Source organism: Acanthochromis polyacanthus, chromosome 19 (genome assembly GCF_021347895.1).
Source record: "Acanthochromis polyacanthus isolate Apoly-LR-REF ecotype Palm Island chromosome 19, KAUST_Apoly_ChrSc, whole genome shotgun sequence".
Taxonomy (NCBI): Eukaryota; Metazoa; Chordata; class Actinopteri; family Pomacentridae; genus Acanthochromis; species Acanthochromis polyacanthus.
Window position 1 is genome coordinate 13159494 of NC_067131.1, and position 20730 is coordinate 13180223.

At 40.7% G+C, this 20730-nt stretch overlaps 3 protein-coding genes across 5 annotated transcripts; 1 reads left to right on the forward strand and 2 right to left on the reverse strand.

Moving 5' to 3' along the window:
* Positions 1-919: 919 nt before the first annotated feature.
* Positions 920-9280, reverse strand: prrt2 (proline-rich transmembrane protein 2). 2 transcript variants are annotated; one of them, XM_022222817.2, is made up of 5 exons: positions 8980-9277; positions 6038-6329; positions 5591-5886; positions 4455-4584; positions 920-2933 (listed from the first exon to the last, which is right to left on the reverse strand). In XM_022222817.2, exons 2-5 carry the CDS (start codon positions 6264-6266, stop codon positions 2917-2919), a joined length of 672 nt encoding a protein of 223 aa, XP_022078509.1. In that variant the 5' UTR covers positions 6267-6329; positions 8980-9277; the 3' UTR covers positions 920-2916. The 2 variants fall into 2 exon arrangements, with proteins under 2 accessions (XP_022078509.1, XP_022078508.1); XM_022222816.2 differs by lacking the exon at positions 920-2933 and adding an exon at positions 3845-4355 and having other exon boundaries at positions 8980-9280.
* Positions 9281-9570: 290 nt separating this feature from the next.
* kif22 (kinesin family member 22) lies at positions 9571-17059 on the reverse strand. The gene is made up of 13 exons (XM_051939477.1): positions 16906-17059; positions 16441-16635; positions 16213-16340; positions 15855-16006; positions 14746-14955; positions 13919-14315; positions 13370-13490; positions 12821-12941; positions 12459-12639; positions 11776-11870; positions 11293-11493; positions 11111-11170; positions 9571-9765 (listed from the first exon to the last, which is right to left on the reverse strand). The coding sequence occupies exons 2-13, from the start codon at positions 16626-16628 to the stop codon at positions 9736-9738; spliced, it is 1884 nt and encodes a 627-aa protein (XP_051795437.1). The 5' UTR covers positions 16629-16635; positions 16906-17059; the 3' UTR covers positions 9571-9735.
* A 331-nt stretch (positions 17060-17390) lies between these two features.
* Positions 17391-20483, forward strand: pagr1 (PAXIP1 associated glutamate-rich protein 1). 2 transcript variants are annotated; one of them, XM_022219051.2, is made up of 5 exons: positions 17391-17572; positions 17830-18039; positions 19464-19800; positions 19881-19969; positions 20098-20483. In XM_022219051.2, the coding sequence occupies exons 2-5, from the start codon at positions 17871-17873 to the stop codon at positions 20331-20333; spliced, it is 831 nt and encodes a 276-aa protein (XP_022074743.1). In that variant the 5' UTR covers positions 17391-17572; positions 17830-17870; the 3' UTR covers positions 20334-20483. The 2 variants fall into 2 exon arrangements, with proteins under 2 accessions (XP_022074743.1, XP_022074744.1); XM_022219052.2 differs by having other exon boundaries at positions 17833-18039.
* Positions 20484-20730: the final 247 nt, after the last annotated feature.

Sequence of the window (20730 nt, forward strand, 5' to 3'; positions counted from 1 at the left end):
TTGGCAAGAAAATTCTTCCAATTATTTTCAAAAAATGGGTAAAAATCTTCCAAAAAAATCCTAAAAATATCTAAAGTGATTACATATATATCAGTACAACTTCTAATATTTTCTTAAGAACATTCACAAAAAAATCAACCAAAATCCAGCAAATTTCGCTGGATTTTGGTTGATTTTTTTGTGAATGTTCTTAAGAAGCATTTTACCATTTCTTTTTTCCACTAAAAAAAATGTTCAAAGATTTCCCAAAATGTTGAAAATGTGGACATCAGAAGTTTCACTGTGAAAATATATTTTTTTTCCCCACACTTTCAAACTATAAAATGGGTCAATTTTGACCCACAGGACAACATGAGGTTTAATATCCCGCCTTGACTAAGCAATTAATCTGCTACTTTAGTTAGCATAAACTGTATGATTGTTGATTAATGTTTTTCTTTATATTTAAACATTTCAGTCCATTCACTGCTCTGTTTCCGAGTGATATGAATGAGGAAAATCCTGAGCAGCTACTAGTAAAAGCTTCTTCAGGGGCTTAGAAAACCTCAGAGAAACATAATGAGGGATATTTTCGCTTTGATTTTTTGCTGAAGTCATTGGAGGCTTAAGTTCTCATTACAGCCGATCATGCGGCGTGTTTCCTGGGCTCAGGGCCACCGCCTTCAGCACTTTGCTCTTCCTGCTGCCTGACAACAGCAGGCGCTTTGCAGCCCTGCAGCTTACACGCTATCACAGCATGAAGAAACACATTAATGCTCTGTCTCATCTGCTAAATTGCAACAACACAATCCCCTCCTCAGTGGCTGAGCTCTTTGGATATCTCCCACTTTTGACACTCATTCTCTCCCACACAAACAAAATCTCTTTAATCTGCGCTGCTGTTGCTCTTGATCTCTTTGAAACAACACTGACAACGTGGTACATGCATTGTGTCTTTATTATGAATGTGCTGCAGAAGTATAATATTCCAACTACCAGCTCATCTTTGTCATTTTCTATCATCGTACATTAAAAAAAGAAAAAAAAAATCCACAACATGCCAATAACCACAGAGATTATAGAAGCCTGATGGGAATACAATGACTGTCAGGAATCCATCTGACAGTTTCTGAGCCTACATTAGATCCAAACTACTTAATGCTAACTCATATCAACTAGAGAATTATCACAATATTGAGATTTATATCTGCAGAATACATCAACCGTTGATTACAATTAAATTTACATTATAACAAAGAAGGGGGAGGGGAGCATTTTAATCTTTACAGAAACTGTCTGCCGGTGATTTCTGTACATGATTCAAAAATCCGGGACACAGTAAATAAGGAGAGCTTCTGTTTCAGATCACAGTGAGAATCACAGGTAGATAAAGATTAGAGGTTAGTTCAGGATACACAGGAGATATTAGAGCAAGAATAACAAACCAGTTTCGAAAATGAGTTCTCCACACTATTGCTATCGCAATGCTACTTAAATCTCACGGCCATGAAACCCCCAGTCTGAATCAAAAGTGTGTACGACAACAGAAAGGGCGCGGAGTATATAAAGGAGCTGACACATCCGGGGTTAAAATCAACTGTTCAGAGCGCCGCAGTGTGTCTTGGTTTGAAAGCACAGAGGAGCTGTGAGTGCAGGCTGAGGCCACGTCTTTGGCTGCAATCACAAGCTATATAATTTGTTAACCAAATAGTGATGCCCACACACACACACACACACACACACACACACACACACACACACACACACACACACACACACACACACACACACACACACACACACACACACACACACACACACACAACACTACCACCATCTGTCGACTGCGGCACAACAGCATCACATTACGAAATCTGTTCTTCAAAAGGATCTTTTACAAACATTATCAAAAAGATAGATGAAGTAGCATCACTAGCTTCACTGTAAAATGAGTGCTGTCGAGGATCTTTGCTACAGTTTGGGGGGTTTTGTTGTCCGGCTCACAGTGGTCAGTGGTGTAAAGCTGCTGCAGAGTACAAACACACTTGGATGCTCCTCTCTACAACAATCCTGTGACCAGAATTGGGTCTTTACAAACTTTAAATTCTTCTGTTTGGCACGTATTTTTTTCCCTTGCAGTGATGAGTGTGCCTTCTCTGCGAGACTTTCCATAATCCCTTTCATTTTAGCACCCATAGCTAGTCCTTGGTAAGCCTCTCTTTCATCCTCTTTTTGCCACCCGTACAGTCAGACACAAGATGTAGGGCGTCGTGGAGTCAGGAGAGCCACAGAGGACAGTCTGAAACAAGAGGACACTCTGTGACTGCAAGTGTTTCTTCTTCTCTGTGAGGAGGGGGAAGGGAACAGATGTTTTTTTTTTTTCTGCTGTGTGATTCCAATGCAACCCAAATACCAGAGCCCACCCTCCGTGTGTCTGAGGGGATTTAGCTGAAACTCTGACGGGTCCCAGTTGTTGGTGTGGTGACGGATGGATATTTAGTCGTGGAGCTGGAGCTGGTGGGTGTCGGTGGGGCCGGTCCTTCCTGCTTCATGTTCCGTTACCGCCTCCGCTGGTTTTCTAGTCCAACAGTTCTGCGGGGCGGTGATGGGATTCTCAAAGAGTTTTCTTAAGAATCGTTCTGAATGTGTGGGCCAGAATACGAAGGGACTGATTAGTCTGACTCCCTTCTCCAACATCAGACGGACAAACCAAACCCCACCCCAACCCCCTTCCCCGGACTCAGAGTGGCATTTTGCATATTTTATTTTCTTCCATTAGCAAAAGGGATTTATAAAGATTACAGAAATATAAGTAAGCGCTGTATATCGGGTGCATATTTTGTCACACATCCAGGTAATGACTAGGCGGTAAAGATGGTGGTGCAGGTGCGGGCCAGACGGTCAGTTGTCTTATCCGGTTTCATCCTGGGATGAAACTCAGGTTTTCACATTTACTAAAAAAAGAAAAGGAAGCATATTAGTTAGAGCTATGGATTCTGCAACTTAATATGGATGTATAAACTTTCAGATACCACAGAGGACAGTTATATAATGAGGAAAAACAAGGCTTGCTGAGTCCCAGAGCTCTTAAACTCAAGTTGTGCCTACAATTGTTCTTGCAGTCATTGAGCTAATTAGGACATCTCTTGGCTTAATGAGGCCCAACAGGCTGAGACTGTGTGCATTCAGAAACAAAGTACAGATAAGTATCTGCTTGAACTGAAAGGCAAAGAATCATTTAACTGACTGACCCTCGGTGAATATGTTTAACCCTCCTGTGGTCCTCATTTACGGGCAACAAAAAATATTGTTTCCTTGTCTGAAAAAAGTCCAAAGCTTCAGCAAAAAAAATTCAGAAAATTTGCAAAACCTTCAGGAAGAAAATTCCAATAATATCCTAAAAGTTTCCCGTAAAAGTTTTATTTAAAAAAAATCCCCCAAATGTGGCAAGAAAATTCTTGTAAATATTTAAAAAAAATAAGTAAAAATCTTCCAAAAAAATCTTTAAAATATTTAAAGTGATTGTATATATATCAGTAAAACTTCTCATATTTTCTTTACGAATATTCACAAAAAAAATTAACCAAAATCCAGCGAAATTTTGCTGGATTTTGGTTAATTTTTTTGTGTGAATATTCTTAAGAAGCATTTTACCATTTCTTTTTTTCCACCAAAAAATGTTCAAAGATTTCCCAAAAATGTTGAAAATGTGGACACCAGAAGTTTCACTGTAAATTTTTTTTTTTTTTCCCACATTTTCAAACTTTAAAACGAGTCAATTTGACCCGCAGGACGACACGAGGGTTAAACACACAAACGAATGCTAGTCCCTTTTCTGCACAAGTCACTGAAATCATCACTGATCTGTTATCAGAATCCCTTTATTTGCATTTGTACATTTATTCAACTTGTGAGCCTGTTAGCAACTCACACACTCACATACATTATACAGGGTACAGGAACAACAGGACTTCACATTTTGTACAAGCAAACAGACAGTGGACTGCACAAATCACTCTACAGATACACACAAACCGAGGCATGCGGTTGGTTACAGCTGGAGGCCACCCGTGCAAAATGTGGAGGAACACGTCAGGAAATGTAGATTTGATGCAGAAGCGTTTAATATGTTCTGATCTTTGTGCAGCACAGACATCGTTCCTGAAGGGCTAAAGTGGCGTAAGTGTATAAAGATGCGTGCAGGCACTGTGTCGTGTGCAGTATTGTGCAAACATGGATGGTAATAATATCAGTGATTATGGTCGGCTTGTGCTAACAGAGCCAAGTATCATATTACGGTGGAATAAACAGCAGGTGTTTGAGCCACGACGGTCTGTGGTTGCAGGGCTACAAATCCTTCAATTCACTATTCACATCTAAAAGGAGAGTTCAGAGGAAAGGATCAGCGGTGCTCAGCTACACAGGAGGTAAAAAATGTGAGGTTAGGGTTTAAAGGTCAGATTTGGGACACTCACTGGCCAGGTTGACAATGCAGGCGATGATAATGACCGTCCCTCCTACTAGAGACACCATGGACAGCATCTTGGCCACGCGACCCAGACGCACGGCGCCGTCCAGGTTGCCCTGCTCGAGGCTGTTCTTGGACTGGAGGAGGACATGGAACCATCTGTTAGCATCACTCTGACTGGAAAACGCAACACACTGAAAAAACTCAAAATCTCAGCAAGCCTATTTGTCTTATTTTTAGTCTAAATGTCTCATCCCACTTGATTTAAGATAAATTCACTTAACAGGTGACATTTCAGCAAGATGGAGGGACTTGTTTTAAGGACAGTGCATCTTAAATATCTCGTTAAGTCAAACGATCTTGAAATTATCTTGTTTAAACCCTCCTGTTATCCTGCAGGTCAAGCTGACCCGTTTTAAAGTTTAAAAATGTGGGGGAAAATATTTTCACAGTGAAGACTTCCACATTTTATAAAATTTCAGGGACATTTTTGAACATTTTTTGGTGGAAATAAAGAAATTTATTTTTTTTTTTTTAAAGTTTCTTTAAGAACATTCAGGAAAAAATCAACCAAAATCCAGCAATTTTTTTCTGAATGTTCTTAAAGAAAATATTAGAAATTTTACTGATATATATGAAAACACTTTAGATATTTTTTAGGATTTTTTTGGAAGATTTTATTCATTTTTTTGGAAACATTTACAATTTTTATATTTTTTAAAATTTTTGTTTCTTGTCAAATTAGGGGATTTTTTTAAAGTAATTTTTTAAGGGGAAATTTCTTACTGAAGATTTTACAATTTTTTTATGAATTTGGGGAATTTTTTGCTGATTTTATTTTTTTTTTCAGACACGGAAACAATATTTTTTGGTGCCGTAAATGAGGACAACTGGAGGGATAAGACACCTAAGCTTGACAATCCTGAAAAAAATGCAGCTCAAAATAAGTTTTCCCAGCTAATGTTAAGATTTCAAGATCATGTCTTACTTCAAGAAATCTTACCAAGCCATTTTCCACTTGTTCTATTGGCAGATTTTTTCACTTATTTCAAGGTAAAAGTTCCTTGAAATAAGTTCTTTTTTTCTTGTTTTGAGAGGGGCATTTTTTTCCAGTGCACAAGAGCAACACATTCTTCCTCTTACCATGATGGAGTAGACAAAGCCAACGATGTTGATGGGCCAGACGGGACAGAAGCAGGCCAGCACGGACAGCAGGAGGTAGTCTTTGACCTTGGTGCGGTCTAGCGGGGGGTTGGTGGCGATGCTGGAGTGGCGGGACAGCGACGGCCTCGGAGAGAAGGCGGTGTAGCCGATGGAGCTGGCCCTGCTGCCCTTCCTGGTCTTGGCGTGATGAGGGTAAGAGATGGAGTGTTGTCGTCTGGGAGGGGAGGAGATGACCGGGGAGGTGCTCTCTGCAGGCCCTGGGTGGATCCCATTACCTACACATGAAGGATGGAAAAGGACGAGTTCCAGGTAAATGTGTGTGCTCTAAAAGTGGCTCATTCACACGCTGGGATTTGACTTTCCCCGAGCCAGCTGACTAAGCAGCTGCGCGACCCTGCAGCTGTGAGGTCAAACTCAGTCACTTACTGTTCTTCAGCTTCTCGTTGATGACGATGACTAGCTCTCCTTTGGATTTGCTCCGGGGGGGCCTGGCGCTGGCTGGGCTGCTGCTGCTGTGGATGAGCTCTTCACCTCTGGCTGGTGGACACGGCACTGAGACGGGGGCTTGGCTCGGCGGGGAGCCCTCCTGGTCCAGCAGCGACGGTTGTTCCTCCCCGTGCCAAATGGCGGGAGCTGGCATCATGTTCACAGCCATGCTGACGGCAAAATGAGGCCTCTGTTTGTGGTTCAGTCCTGTGTGTGCTGCCTGTGGTTACACCTGGGGGCCAGAAAGTGGCGGTTTTAATCATATTTCTAAACAGAGGATGCTCACTTGCTTCTCCTTAGGGATTGTATATGGCTTAATAGAGAGGGAAGAGGGTGAAAAACATGTCTTTTTATAAAAAAATAATAAACTTTTATTATTCCAGATTTTGCTTTTTTTTTATTAACCCTCGTGGTGTCCTGCAAAATTGACCCATTTTAAAGTTTGAAAATACGGAAAAAAACATCTATTTTCACAGTGAAACTTCTGATGTGAACATTTTAAACATTTTTGGGAAATCTTTGAACATCTTTTGGTGGAAAAAGAAATGTTAAAAATGTTTCTTAAGAACATTCACAAAAAAAATCAACCAAAATCCAACGAATTTTGCTGGATTTTGGTTGATGGTTGAAATAATACAAGATAATATAAGATAAGATATTTGGTTGAAATATTAGAATTTTTAATGATATATATGCCATCCCTTTAGATATTTTTAGGATTTTTTTTTGGAAGATTTTTACTAATTTTTTGAAAATATTTACAAGAATTTTCTTGTGAAATTTGAGGGATTTTTTTTTTAAATGAAACTTTTAAGGGACACTTTTAAGGAATTATTGGAATTTTCTTCCTGAAGGTTTTGCAAATTTTCAGAAATTTGGGGGATTATTTTCAGACGAGGAAATAATATTTTTTGGTGCCTGTAAATGAGGACAACAGGAGGGTTATATTTTTATTGATTTGATTGGTGACTTTCCATTCCTTATAAGCCATAATCTCAATGTCATTTCTGAGACACAAAGGGCAAACAAAAGATGGATCTTTGTCCTTATTAGTGATTAAATTTGTATATTTCTTATATATTTTTACAAACCTACAACATAGTCAATCTGCATCTTAATAAAAATTATAACTACAGTAGCGTTAATGTCAAATGCATTTAACATTGTGGGAGCACACATTAAGCAAGGCTTCGGGCATCTTTCCTCTGGAAATTTGGAGCATCAAACGCTTAATTTTCTGCTTTCCGGTTCATTTTTCAGGCACAATTTTGTGCATTTTCTGCATAAATTTAGAGTAGAAATGTCTTTATTTATGCAAAGGAAACCAAAATTCAGACACAATAAGTCAGCAAATAGCAAAATAAAAATCTTTTCCTTCTTTTTTTAATACTGAAGGGAACGTATCTCCTTCATCTCCTTTAGAAACCACAAACAAATGTGTTGTATTTAGTGGCTCACACAGCCCTTAGTTCAATACCAAACCTTCTAAACCCCAGTAACTGCCAGTAGGCTTGCAGGGCATGCCATCTTTAAAAAATAATAAGATGCACTATTCATCAGAGCCAGAAATGGAAAGAACTGACGGAATAATTTATCGTGAATCTGACCGAATCTAACATTTCAACAAAATTACATTTCTCCATGTCTGATTTAGAAATTCACCAAAAAGAAATCGTTTGCTCTGAGAGGATTCTTCAAAAGACAAAAAAATTCTGCAATCCTCGTCACAACCGAGAAGCCACGAGTGACTCAGCTGTGACAAACAAACATGTGACAAAAATTCTGGGAAGTTTCTGCTGAACTGAGCTGAACTGCAGGCGGTGCTCACACTGAGCCGAGAGGAGACAAGAATAGAAGCAAATTAAAAATTTAAGTGCTTAAATATGTACAGTATGCAGAGCCAAAGTTTTTTGGCTTTGATAACACATTTAGATGAGCACTTGGGGGAAAAAAAAAGCTTGTATACATGTTAATTCCATCCATCCATCCATCCATTCATTATCTATACATCTCTTAATCCTCTTTAGGGTCGAAGAGGGTTGGAGTCTATCCCAGCTGGCTTAGGGAACAGGAGTAAATAAATAATCCAGTGTGGGTTTAAAGGGTTACAGGAGGTGCTTGATTTGGTATTTTCTATAATTCATCTGCTATTACAGAGGATTTCCACTTAGTTCATATGTCAAAGTCTGTTAACAGGCCTCAGAGTACTACTGCTGCATCCAACTGTACTACGAGAATGGCATCTTTCAAGTAAGTAAGCCTGAAATAAAATATTAATACTGCAAGAAAGGGGATTGTTTTTCTTCTAAAAACAATGCAAATAATTTCCCCACAGTCCCTAAATGCATTCTGTTTGAGCAGATTTAGGCTCAATATCACGATAAGCCTCTTTATTATCCGCATTTTTTGATCACTCCTCACATTGAATTATAAATAAATGACACTCTCTCTTGAGTCACTGTACAAAAAAATACAAATAAAAAAATCGGGGCCGGCGTTAAAATAGCAGCCTGCCTTTCTCAGGTAACAACAAAAGCGGGTCACAATGACACGGGCAGTACAAAGGCATGGCAGATGGAGGCAGGCTGCTTTGAAACGATGCAGGTGTGTACATAGCTTTATTTCATCATGTGTACACAACCTGCTGTCTGGCATATGGTTCGCTGGGTTCAAGAACAAAAGCTGCAAGGAGGGAGCAGAGAAAAGGATGGAGACAAAGGAGAAAACACTCGGATGGATGCAGGGAGGAAGTGTCATTAATTAGCCTGATCATTCTGTGGATGGGAGCTGCCTAAATTGAAAGGATGAAAACAGGCACGAATCGGGTTCTTGCATTGGCAGTGAAGAGATAAAACGTTCATTTAAGCATAAATCAAACTGACCTTCTTGCTTTTAATCCCGTCTCATCACAGCCGGATCGTCCCTGGCTTTGGCATCGTGGTTGTTTATTAATCTCAGGTGGAAGATTTCAACATCTTCGGTGGATTTCCAAAAACGTGGCTCTTCTACGTGCAAAAAATAGAAAAAAAGAATCCAGATGGTGGAGTGAGAGGAGGCTGGATCCCGGCTGACAGCGCAGCGTGCTGGGATGGACGGAGTCTCCTGGTCGGCTGGGTGGATCGGAGAGGAGGAGGGGTGTGTGTGAAATGAAAAGTGAAATCAACCAGACTACGTGCTATGGGAAAAGGAGGAGGGAGGAGAGAGAAAGGGGGGGGGGGGGGTGAATTATAGCATCCTCCTCTCCTCACCCTAAAAACAACATCCAGCATTTATCCAATGATGCTGCATCTCGAAAATTAACTCGTGCCTTTGCCCTACTGAAAGGACAAGAGTTCACAAATTAGCCCAATTATAATCTGAACCCTGCTGAGGTGATTTATGACCCGACATGCCGCAGGAGAAGGTGACATTGGACCCACGTGTGGATGTCCCCCCTTGAATTTATTCCTTTTCATGAAATAAACACGCCAGCATTTAATAACATAAGGTTTTTATTAAAAAGCAGTGCTGCGCCACCAATTGGAGCACAGAAGTAACTACAAAAACAAAATAAAACCAAGCATAAAAACACAAACACGGGATTTCAGATAAAAAGTATGTACATTGCATGGGTTTGAGTACAATAATCAGACTTAAAATCATTTTCCCATGGCGCTCAGGATGTTAGCCTGCAAAAAAAAAAAAAAAAAAAAAAAAAAAAAACAACAAGCAATGAGTAAAGCTGACAGTTCATCACTTACACAAAAGCAACAATACTACAATGTAAAAACACTGCATTACAATTTTTAAAACTGCATTTCAAATCTCACAAAAATACTAGCATCAAAATACACATCAAGGACACATTTTTTGCTGTTTTCAGGCCTATTAACTGTTATTAAATTTGAATGGTTATTTAGTTGACATTTTAGTTATATCCAGTCATTTTTATTAAGAAGTGATTGTTTCCATTATAAATTATGGAATTTGTAAAGACACAATCATAAGTTCTTTGTACTTTTAATTAAAATGTATGCAAGATATATCCCATGGATTTCAAAAGTCCCTCAATTATACATTGACCCTAGTAAGATTTATTAGTTGAGTGAGAATTTCTATTAATTTGCAAAATAGCTAAGTAATAAAGCTTTAAAATTAATTAGTGGAGTATTATAACATAAAAATATTTAAGTGCAAGTACACGAAAACTGTACTGAAGCGCAGTACTTGATCATATGAACCAGTACGTTTTACTGCTGTGCATTAGTGTGATCCAATGAGTCTACCGCCATGCTAGCAGCTATGATAAGTCATACTGAGGCACAGTGGAGCTTTGAGCTAAAAGCCATCATGCTGATGTTTGTTTACATTGCCAACATCTGCTACTTGACTCAAAAAAAACCCAAAAGCACAACAGAGGTTGATGGGAATGTCAATTCTTTTCCAGGCATTTAGTCATGAATTGTATTTTTGCCGCAATAATACCAGAGACGTCAAGATATTACAATTCATTCTGTAAAGGACATGTCGGCAAAGAAATGGAGATATTTTTTAAAATCTATTCTAACATGTCCAATAGTCGAGGCATTTCACTCAAAACAAATCTACAATTTCATCTAGCAGATGCTTTGATCCAAAGTGATGTACATCTGAGAGTAGATACAACACAATCAAGGATCTAGTCAGGAGAAAAGAACCGGGATAGGAGCCATAAAACAAGCTCAAGTGTGATAATAGGACCGTGGTGTCTACAGGCAGTGCAGAAGTAACAGGAAATTTATTTTTTGGCTTTCTGTCAAGTGCAAAGGTGTTCAGTGAGGAGCTGAGTTTTCAGTTTTCTTAATGACTGAACCACTAACATTCCCTTCATGGAGCCAGAGGTTTCACCAAAATCAGTCTAGAATAGTCAAACAGTATTGAAAATGTGGCATTCTGGACCATAATGGTTAAAAACTGACCCAAAAAGGGGCTTCTCATGAAGTCAAACTGCCAGCATTGATAAAAACATATAATATTCCTGAGGAGTTTGCTTACCTTCATAAAGGAGGAAAACCTCTTTTCTGTCATCCCCTCAACTTTTATAAGATCTTCCAACTGCAAAATAAGAAACCCCACATTCAGCAACCACAAGTACACTTGGAAAAAAAGCAGACAAGATGCTGTTCTAGGATACAACCTAAAACAAGATCTCCATTTGAATTTTTTCTTTGGCTCACCTTTGTGAAGTGACCATGGATCTCCCTCCAGCCCAGGATGAGTTTGGCCTTCTTGTCACCGATCTGCTGCAGACCTTTGAGCTCTTTGAGGCACCCGGTGTTTAAAACTTGCAGGATTTTCTGTCTGGACTGCTCCAGCACAGACGTGTCAAGCTGAGACTCCCAGGTATTCTCCTTCATGTTCTCTTTACCATTTGGGGACTGAGGAAGAAATAAATAATAAAACAGTGTAAGGTTTATTTTTATAAATAGTCACCATTACATAATGTACAGTATAGGCAACCTACTTTTAACTGTCAACATTTATTTATCTGTACTGGTCTAGAGAGGTCAGTTTTGACCTAATACATTCCTGCAGTATCTGTCGAGTCGAGTCGAAAAGAACAAATTGAAGCTAATGCACTACGTCAGCTTGTATCTGATGCTTGCAAGTCTGCAGATGTGTCAAGCTAAGCGCAGCACAGTAGAGGCTCGGATGCTGACCTCAACCAGGTCTGAAAGCTTCTTCTCTTTCTTCTTGACACAGACGGACTGTTTTTTGGCGACTGCAAGCTGCTGAAGAGGCTGGAGCTGGGACACTGAGAAGAAAACTTATACCATTAATGCCTATTCATTCATTTAGTGCCACATTAGAACAGGATATGTTATGGGCATAAATATTCGCTTCGAAGTGAAAACAAATGTGAAAATTTTATAGTGAAAATTGCATGCTTTTGTTTGGGGTAAAATGTAGAGCCATTTCAAAGCCAAATGCATGAGACAGATGGTGAGGAAAGTTATCTGGCTCACACTCCGTGTTGCTGAGGTGTGTAAAAAAATTCCTCCTCATCGTCATTTGATCCGTTTTCTAGCTCTGATGTTGTAGATTGAGCTCTTGTATCACATTGCAGCTCATCAACAGCTCTAGTGATTCAACATGACAGAATCAGTGAGTCACTCCTCTTTAAGGAAGCATCAACAACTGAGAAATGCATGACAGAAAAAGGTTTCCAAGGTCATGTTTTCATTTGTGGGAGTTTAAGAACAGCATCCCATAAAATGAGTCTTAAAACGTTGGTCTTTCAATTCATTAACAGTGTATTTCAACAGAGCACTCATTTCTTGATAAACCTGCGAAAATCCATTTAGTTACAGTAACAGCTACCCGCCTGTGATTTCTAACTGACCTTGCAGGGGTTGGACCACCGCCTGCTGCTTCCTGGGCTTCATGGCATTTGACTGTTTTTTCTGTAGGGGAGCTGTGTTGTTCTTGAAGACGGGGTCTTGTTGTGTAATCGACTTTTCTCCAGTCAGCTGACTGAATAGCTTGGCCTTGCTCTCAAACTCCCTCTGCTTCTCTTTGAGCTCCTGTGAAAGACAAAAAATACAAAGTCAAAGCAATGAAATATCAACAGAGAGCTGATCGATCAGTAAGAAGAACTTTCAGATCTGCTACGACATACAGACAGAAATTATGACAGACAAAGGTTGAACTCGGTAAAGTTAGAAAGGATCAAACTCGTGTTTTGATGTAGGTGTGCATCTTCACCTGGATCTCTTTGCGAGACTGGGCCATATCTTTTAGCATGCTGGTTCTATCTTTGTCCTGGCAGCTCATCATCAGCTTCTCCAAAGCTATTAGTCTGTCCATCACTGACGGTTCTGACAGACTGAAAAACACAAACGAATAAAAAAAAAAAAGACAGGCAGACAAGGGAGACTGTATGATCAGGGGCTTTGAAACGCATTCAAGGGTCAAAAATTCTTGTTCACAATTATCCTCGCCCAGACAGGCTCGTACACCCGATAACAGACAGCAGCGCTCATCTCTCTCCCAGAAGGCATAGCAGCTGTAGCCAATAGGAGCTCTGCAGAAATTTGCTTTCAGCACAAGCTATAAAATCTTGGCCCATTCTACTTTGAGACTATGGCTTGTTTGAGCTGCTGCTGTCTAGATGTGACACAGCATAAGAAACGGAATTTGAAGTGGTAGCGCTGGGCTGACGCATGGGAATTTTCTTCAGTCAGACATCGCAGTTCAAAAACCTAATTAGCCCGACAAATAATCAATAAGTCTGTATCTGTGTGGGTTTTTAACCTGTGGTGATGTGCAGAGGGTGAGGAACCTTCCTGCTGGGTTTTCTTCTCATCTTTCTGCCTCTTCTTGTGTGGCTCAGTGCCAGAGCCCCCTGCTTCGTGTTCCTCTCTGGCCCGCTTCACTGGAGATGAAGGCAGAGGGAAAATTAACAGTTTAGTATTCAGTGCACTGTAGCAACAGTGTCTGTGGGATTTCTCTAGAGTGTGAAGCCACTCAGATGAAGATGGCACAGCATCACTCAAAACTGCAATGCAGCGCTGAATGAAAGCCAACAGAAGACCAACAAAATGTAGCCATAAGGATCACTATCAAGGCAACGCAAAAGAAAAGAAAAAGCATCAAAGCAGAAAACACTGAGTGAAAGAATCATAAAATCACACCCATCTTGCCTTGAGAGAGAGGGTTTACTCTTAGTCACGATCCTCTGATGTGACATGGGTGCCCCCTAATGGCCTTCAGATAAAATGTTGTCAGAAGTTGCCATATCCCCCTACATTTGATTTTTCTTTTATTGCAAGTCCTTAGGTTTTCTCACTCTGTCTCACTCACCTGGCAGTAGAGGCACAGCCACAGTTTCACGAGTGAAGGGCTTGTTCACAATCAGCTTGGACTTTGCTGCAAAGTTGAGAGCGCTAAAAGTGTCAAAATAATATTTGAACTCCGGTGCGATATTGGTGATCATGACCGAGTGTGCCGAGCCACCCAGAGAGTCCTGCAGCAGCCGTGTCAGTTTACTGTCTCTGTACGGCACACGGATAGCAGTTCCGGAGTTAAGAGAGTCCACAACTTTGCTGAGTGTGAAGAGAGACAGGTTGATGGCTCCGCTCTCCTTCAGACGGATGCCCTGGTTGCCGGTACGGCGGTTGTCCTCAGACCCGGCCAAGTCTACCAAGTACAGCTTGCCCGTCTGCTGTCTGCGGGGCGCTGCACTCTGAGTCCGTACAACCTGGATCATTGAAAAGATACAGATTTGAGATGGGGCAATGATGGGAAAGACAAGAGAACCAAGCAGAATGTATGTTAGATGAGCGATAGAGAAACAGCAAGAGGCTTACTTATAATAACAAACGTGAAACACCACATGTTAAGTGCTACAGCATGAGAACAAGAATGTAGAAGATAAAATATGAAATGGACCAGCAGACACCAGTTTGTCTCTCTCCCATAGTAATCCCAGAAAGCCCAAAAGTTGCTAGCGGGAGTGTTGCAGAAGAGAACTGATCTTAGCACCAGCTACCAAATCCTGGTCTACTGCTCAGAGACCACGACCTGTTTAAGATGCTGTTTGACTGCCCATTAGACTCCAATGCACAGATCATTTCAAAGGGGAAAAAAACCCAGCCCATTTTCAGTGATGATCAAATTGCAGGTCAAACCTTGATGAGAAGGATAGCGTGGCTGCGGCTGGAGCGCTGGTTTAGTTTGGTAGAAGCTGTGGTGCGATTGAGGGTGGCAGGAACAAAGTGTTTGTCAAAATCAGAGAAAGAAGAGATGGTTGTGTGGGTAAGGCCTGGGATAAGGATGTTCTTGTCCTTGTCCTCTCTGATTGGCAAATCCTGGGAGTTTGGCGACAGAAGATCGAGCACCTGAGAGAGCAAAAAGCAAATATCAAGGTACAATATCAAGGTACAAAAATAATGATCCAGTCCAAAAAAAATATATGTAACAGAGAAACCAAAAAAGAAGTATAGGTATGATTAAAGGTTCAGGATCATAGAAGAGGACTGGAGTAGTACAGGCCCACATGATTAATCCATTCATTAATAAATATTTGGCAGCCCACAATGTCATCTACTGCAATCCTGATCTTTGAAATGCATGCTCTGTTCATACACATCTCTGCTGCCTATCATGTGTGCATTTGTTGCAAACATTTCCTGGATGGAAAACTAACTTGCAACGGAAAGCAGATTAGCAAATGACACAAAATTGAATACTGAAACATTAAAGTACCACAACACAGAAGCGAAAGTCGTCTTTAAATGCTGAAGTGCAACAGGACACAAAAACATGTGAAAAACATTTGTGCAGTGATAGGTTATAGGAGAGAAGGGCTCGAATGCAGCATATCTGATTTGACACAAAGGAAATGGATGGAAAGTCATATTTTAAAAACAAAACACTAAATACCTTATTGTGTAATTAATACAGGCAATATCAGTCTCCATCACCTCCTTTACTAATAATCAGCCAGGACAAATTCTTTTCTACCAATACCAGCCAAAGATTCAAGTGCTAAATACATTTAATATCCATTTCAAACATAACCCATGCATTAACAACTGAACAGGAAATTCATAATCATAAAACAAACATGCATCCAAAAAAAAAAAAAAAAACTCCAGAAATGGACTCCTGGTGCTCAATTAAAGGTTAACACGTAAATTTTAAAGTACTAGCAGCCACATTGCAAACCCACCTTCTAATCATAGACAGAAACTCAAGACTAAGCTACTACACAAGGTATGGAGCCAACCATTTATACCTTCTCGTTGTAAATTTCCAGATACGACATCCCAATGCTGTACTTCCATCCTTCATCCTCATTCTTAGCTTTTACCAAATTAAACACTTCACGTACTGCTCGAGGGATCACACCTGGCTGGTCTGGACTGCCCAACATAGTGTGGGTCTTACCTACACAAGAGAACATGTAGAGTTAGAAAAAAATAACCTCTTGGGGAACACAACAATTTATATACAAAGGAATAAAAGCAAAACCACAATTACAGCCTGTTGTGATAAAATCTCAATTCAAAATACTCTGGCATGAGTGGAATAGGATGTCTGTTTATACAATTAAATTACATTTGATGAAAATTAAAGGATTATAATCATCATACCAGCTCCTGTTGGCCCATAAGCGAAAACACTGGCATTTTGTCCCTGCAGTATGTGTGGCAGAATGGGCTTCACTGAAGAGAGGAAAACCTCTTGCTGTGTGGTTTGCATATCATGAAAAACGTCAAAACTGAAACAACAAAGACAGTACTGTTAATACTTACTGTCGGAGAATAATCTGAAATCACAATAATATAACAATTCTGGAAAGACATGCTCAAAACACTGACTGGTATTTGACTGTTTCTGTAGCATTTCTCCAGTTGATTATTTCCAGGTTCTGGGAGTTCAGGCCTCTTACACACGGTCCTTCATCTTTCTCGTCTTGTTTGAGCATATAGGGTCGCAAACGAACCGCTACTCGAACCCTGGACGTCTTCTTGTTTCCTCCATCTGATGCCGACACACGCTGAGCCATGTTTGATCTACCGAAAACAAAGGCCTGGAATAACTTAAACAACAAGGTAGCCACTTATACGCCACGTTGGTGTTGTCCTAAACAAAAAGGGTAGCGTAGTTACAAACACTACTAAACTGATGTTTAAATAAAATACAGACTTCATTCAAATAAAGCATCGTAAGCTAACTTCCTTATCGACGATAGCTTCAAACAGCTAGCAGCAAGCTAACAAACACAGGGTTCTAGCTTTAGCTTTTCCTTTATCAAGCGTTACCGACATTAAGTTAATGCTTACCGTTTTTACTCACGAATTTTCCACAAAATCTTCGTTAATCACTAAATTCCTCCTTTAGCAACATTTCGGACGCCTCCTTTTAACAATGGCGGTCGAGGCCCCGTAACTTCACACCAACCGAACACTTTTCAAACGGAGGGCGCTGCGGCCGCAAACAGCCGTTGACCAATCAGAGGAGCCGCACGCGATGGCGCCTATTTGACGTGTTGCGTAGAGACCGTCTTCCGCTCATATTTTTCAGATTTACCGCCACACCGAATACACTAGATACATTTATGCGATGGAAACATACATATATAGGCTTTAAAAGAAGTTATAAATGTGAAGAGAGAAGTAAAACTCCTTTTAACATCGTGGCCCAATTTGCCCTGATCTCTGTTTGCGACTGCGCACCTCGCCGAGAGCAGATCTCCATCCTAAGCCGCCTAAGCTGCTTGCGCGCATGTCCGCTGAGGAAGTACAGTCCATGTAGTTTTTAATCAGTGGGATTGTGCCAAACAGCGGAACCGAGTGGATCGTCACCCAGTCCCTCCAGCCAAAATGGCGCTATGTTTACGTCTCTGCATAATCGTTTATTATACTTAGCGAGTCTCATGGAGAGCTTTCGAGATTTTATCGCTTGGGAAAGAATTTGACTCAACTGCAACACTTGAACCACGGCATACAGGTAGTAAAAAATAACGAACGTATGTTGGTTAACTAAGTGCTGTTTAGAAATAGCTGGCGGTTAGGCCTGACGTTAGCTAGCTTGTTGAGTCTAGTAAAGATAAAACTCCGTTGTAAGGATTTATCCGTAGGAAACAGCTCTTGTTTTGCTTCCTGCTAAAAGTCACCGGCTTGATATTACTTTTAGCAAGCTCTCAAACATCTGCCTCCCGCTCACAAGTTGCACTATAATGTATTCTCACGTGAATCTGTCTTTAGCAGATCTGTGGCTATAAAGTTGAGCAGCAGCAACATTAAGGATGCAGGCTGAAGCCACAGACTCCTCACTGAGAGAGGGAATAGAGGCTCTGGGGGTGAAGGACTCAGAAAAACCTGATGCAGGAAAACAGGATGAAGCCAATACAGAGCCGCAGGACACAGAGATGACAGCTGCCACGGAGGAGGACACAGCAGCCAAGGATGAGAGAGGTAGGACTCATAAACACACAGAAAGAGGGCGTGTGGGGTATAAAAGCACACATCTTGATAGCACGCACTGTAGGCAAGAAGTTTCATTGTTAGGGAAAGAGTCTGAAGCCTGAGAAGTGTTCATTACACACGTACAGGCTGACATCTGTTGTGGCAAGAACCAGTGTGAGTCAGGGAATAATCCAGAGGATTAACAGTAAATGGTGGAGAAGCTGGAACTGCATTAGTGAAATTATGCAAGTGCAGGAATGTCCATCCATCCATTCTCTATACACCGCTTTATCCTCACTCGGGTCACAGGGGGTGCTGGAGCCTCTCCCAGGTGAAGGCAGGGGACGCCAGTCTGTCGCAGGGCTACATATACAGACAAGCAATCACACTCACACCTACAATAATCAATTAACCTCAGCTATGGGAGGAAGCCGGAGTACCCGGAGAAAACCCACGCAGCACAGGGAGAACATGCAAACTCCATGCAGAAAGATCCCAGGCCCAGACCGGGATTTGAACCGGGGATCTTCTTACTGCAAGGCGAAAGTGCTAACCACTACTTCACTATACAGCCCGTGCAGGAATGTAAACAGTTTAAAAGAGGATACAGCTGATGCACGAAAATGTTTTAATGAATATAAATTAATCATTGAAAACAGTAAATATTTTGTAAGCAGTCCAAGTTCAAATACTTCCTCTCCAGGCCTTTAAATTCAACTTTGTGTCAATTTAAAAGTGCTTATACTTGATGTTTAGCGACTTTAAATGCCATATATTTAATTTCCTAACATACATATGAACATAATGTATATATATCAAGTAATTGACAAGTGAAGTAATTGTGTAGACTTCAGAGGATTTACGGCTTATAACTAAGAAGTTAATTGGTCTAAAATGTGTTTAATTACTGTTTTGACTACCATTACTTTTTAATACAAGTGTCTTAAGACTTAAACCTAGCGCTTAATGTGTAATATATGTAGTCCTGTACAGTTAAATCTGTAGTAAAAAATAACAAAACTAATATGCATAACTTTGTAATACTGCAGTGATGTATACATGACTATCTAGCTAGCTATCTCATATATTTATAGAGTAGAAACAATTATCATTTTATTATTTAACTATTAAATTAATGACTAGCTATTGGGATAACTAATCAGTTTAAGTAATTACCCCCCCCCAACCCCCCAGCAAAAAAAAAAAAACCTCAACACACCTCAAAATCCTCTGATTCTAGCTTCTTAAATTTGAAATTCTTTGGTTTCTTTCTCCCGCTACAACATTAAACTGATTACCTTTGGGTTGTGGAGAAAACCTGACATTTGAAGTTGTCATCTTGGGCTTTGGGAAGCTTTGATCGACCTTTTATCACAATTTTCCAAAATTTAACAGCATGTTTAACCTGACTGTGCTTTTTCCTGCCTTCTCAGATGGGACCACAGATGCAGTGGAAGGAGAGGCTCAGAAGGATGAAGCTCAGGCTGACACAGGGCCCGTGGACGCTGAGGAGGGAAAGCAGGCTGCACAAGTGGACGGTGAATGGGAGCTCGCCTACAGCGATGAGGAAATGGAGGACCCCAAAAACTGGATGCCTCCTCCTGCTGAGATCAAAAGACTCTATGAGCTCCTGGCTAAAGGAGAGATGCTGGAGCTGAACTTTGTGCCCCTTCCCAGACGACCCCCCACACCTGAACGCACCCCTTCACCTGAGAGAGATGAGGAGGAAGAGGCAACAAAAGAACGGGAGAGGCTGGAGAGAGAGCGCAAGTCAGTGTTAGATTCCTTCTCTTTTTTTAAGGATTTATGTTTGGCATTGATATGAACATTTTTTTTCCCCCATTTTTCAGGCCTCCAACTCCAACTGAGTTTGACTTTGATGAGGAGCAAACGCAAGCCACTCCCAAAAATACCTTTATCAACAGACGCAGGACGCCAGGTGGGAGACAGCAACCACTTAGATCAGAGCTTGAAAATATGCACTCCTTAAGTGCAAAAGTTCAATGATTTGACTGTGTTGTCTTTTACTCTCTCTTCACTGTTAAGTTTATGCTTGTCCTCTTCTAGGATCTTCTGCTCGCTCCTCGGTGAAGAGGGAAGCCAGGCTGGACAAAGTATTGTCAGACATGAAACGCCACCGCAAAATTGAGGAGCACATCTTGCGAACGGGGCGAGATCTCTTCAAGACTGAGAAGAAACTGGAGGAGGCCCTTTCTCCAAACAGCCAGAAGGAGCGGGAGAAGGAGAGGGAACGCGACAGCAACCCCAACACCATCTTCTCCCCGCGACAGAGGCGATACTAAAGTATTAAGAGAGGATGAGCACTTAATTGCCCCCGGGGCAAACGAGGCCAAGAACTTTGCGAGACTTTCTCAAAACTTGAATTTTTTATGTAACGAGTTTTCTATGTTTTTGTGTGTTTTGTATGATGGCAATAAAACATTTTAACCCTGGGAGATGTCAGGTGATCTGTGGTAATCAGAGTGCAGTCAAGCTGGTGAAAGTTTATGGTTAAAACATCAAGGACGTGTAGTGTACGTATGTGCCAAAATTACGTAAAAACCCAATTTAATGCACACAAAACTAGGCATACCCACAGATATTATAGGGCTGCGAGTTAATACACTTTATTAGTGTGCAGGTATGGTATTAGCATGAAACTATGTCCCATTTCTTCACTATATCTGAAATTTTCCTCCT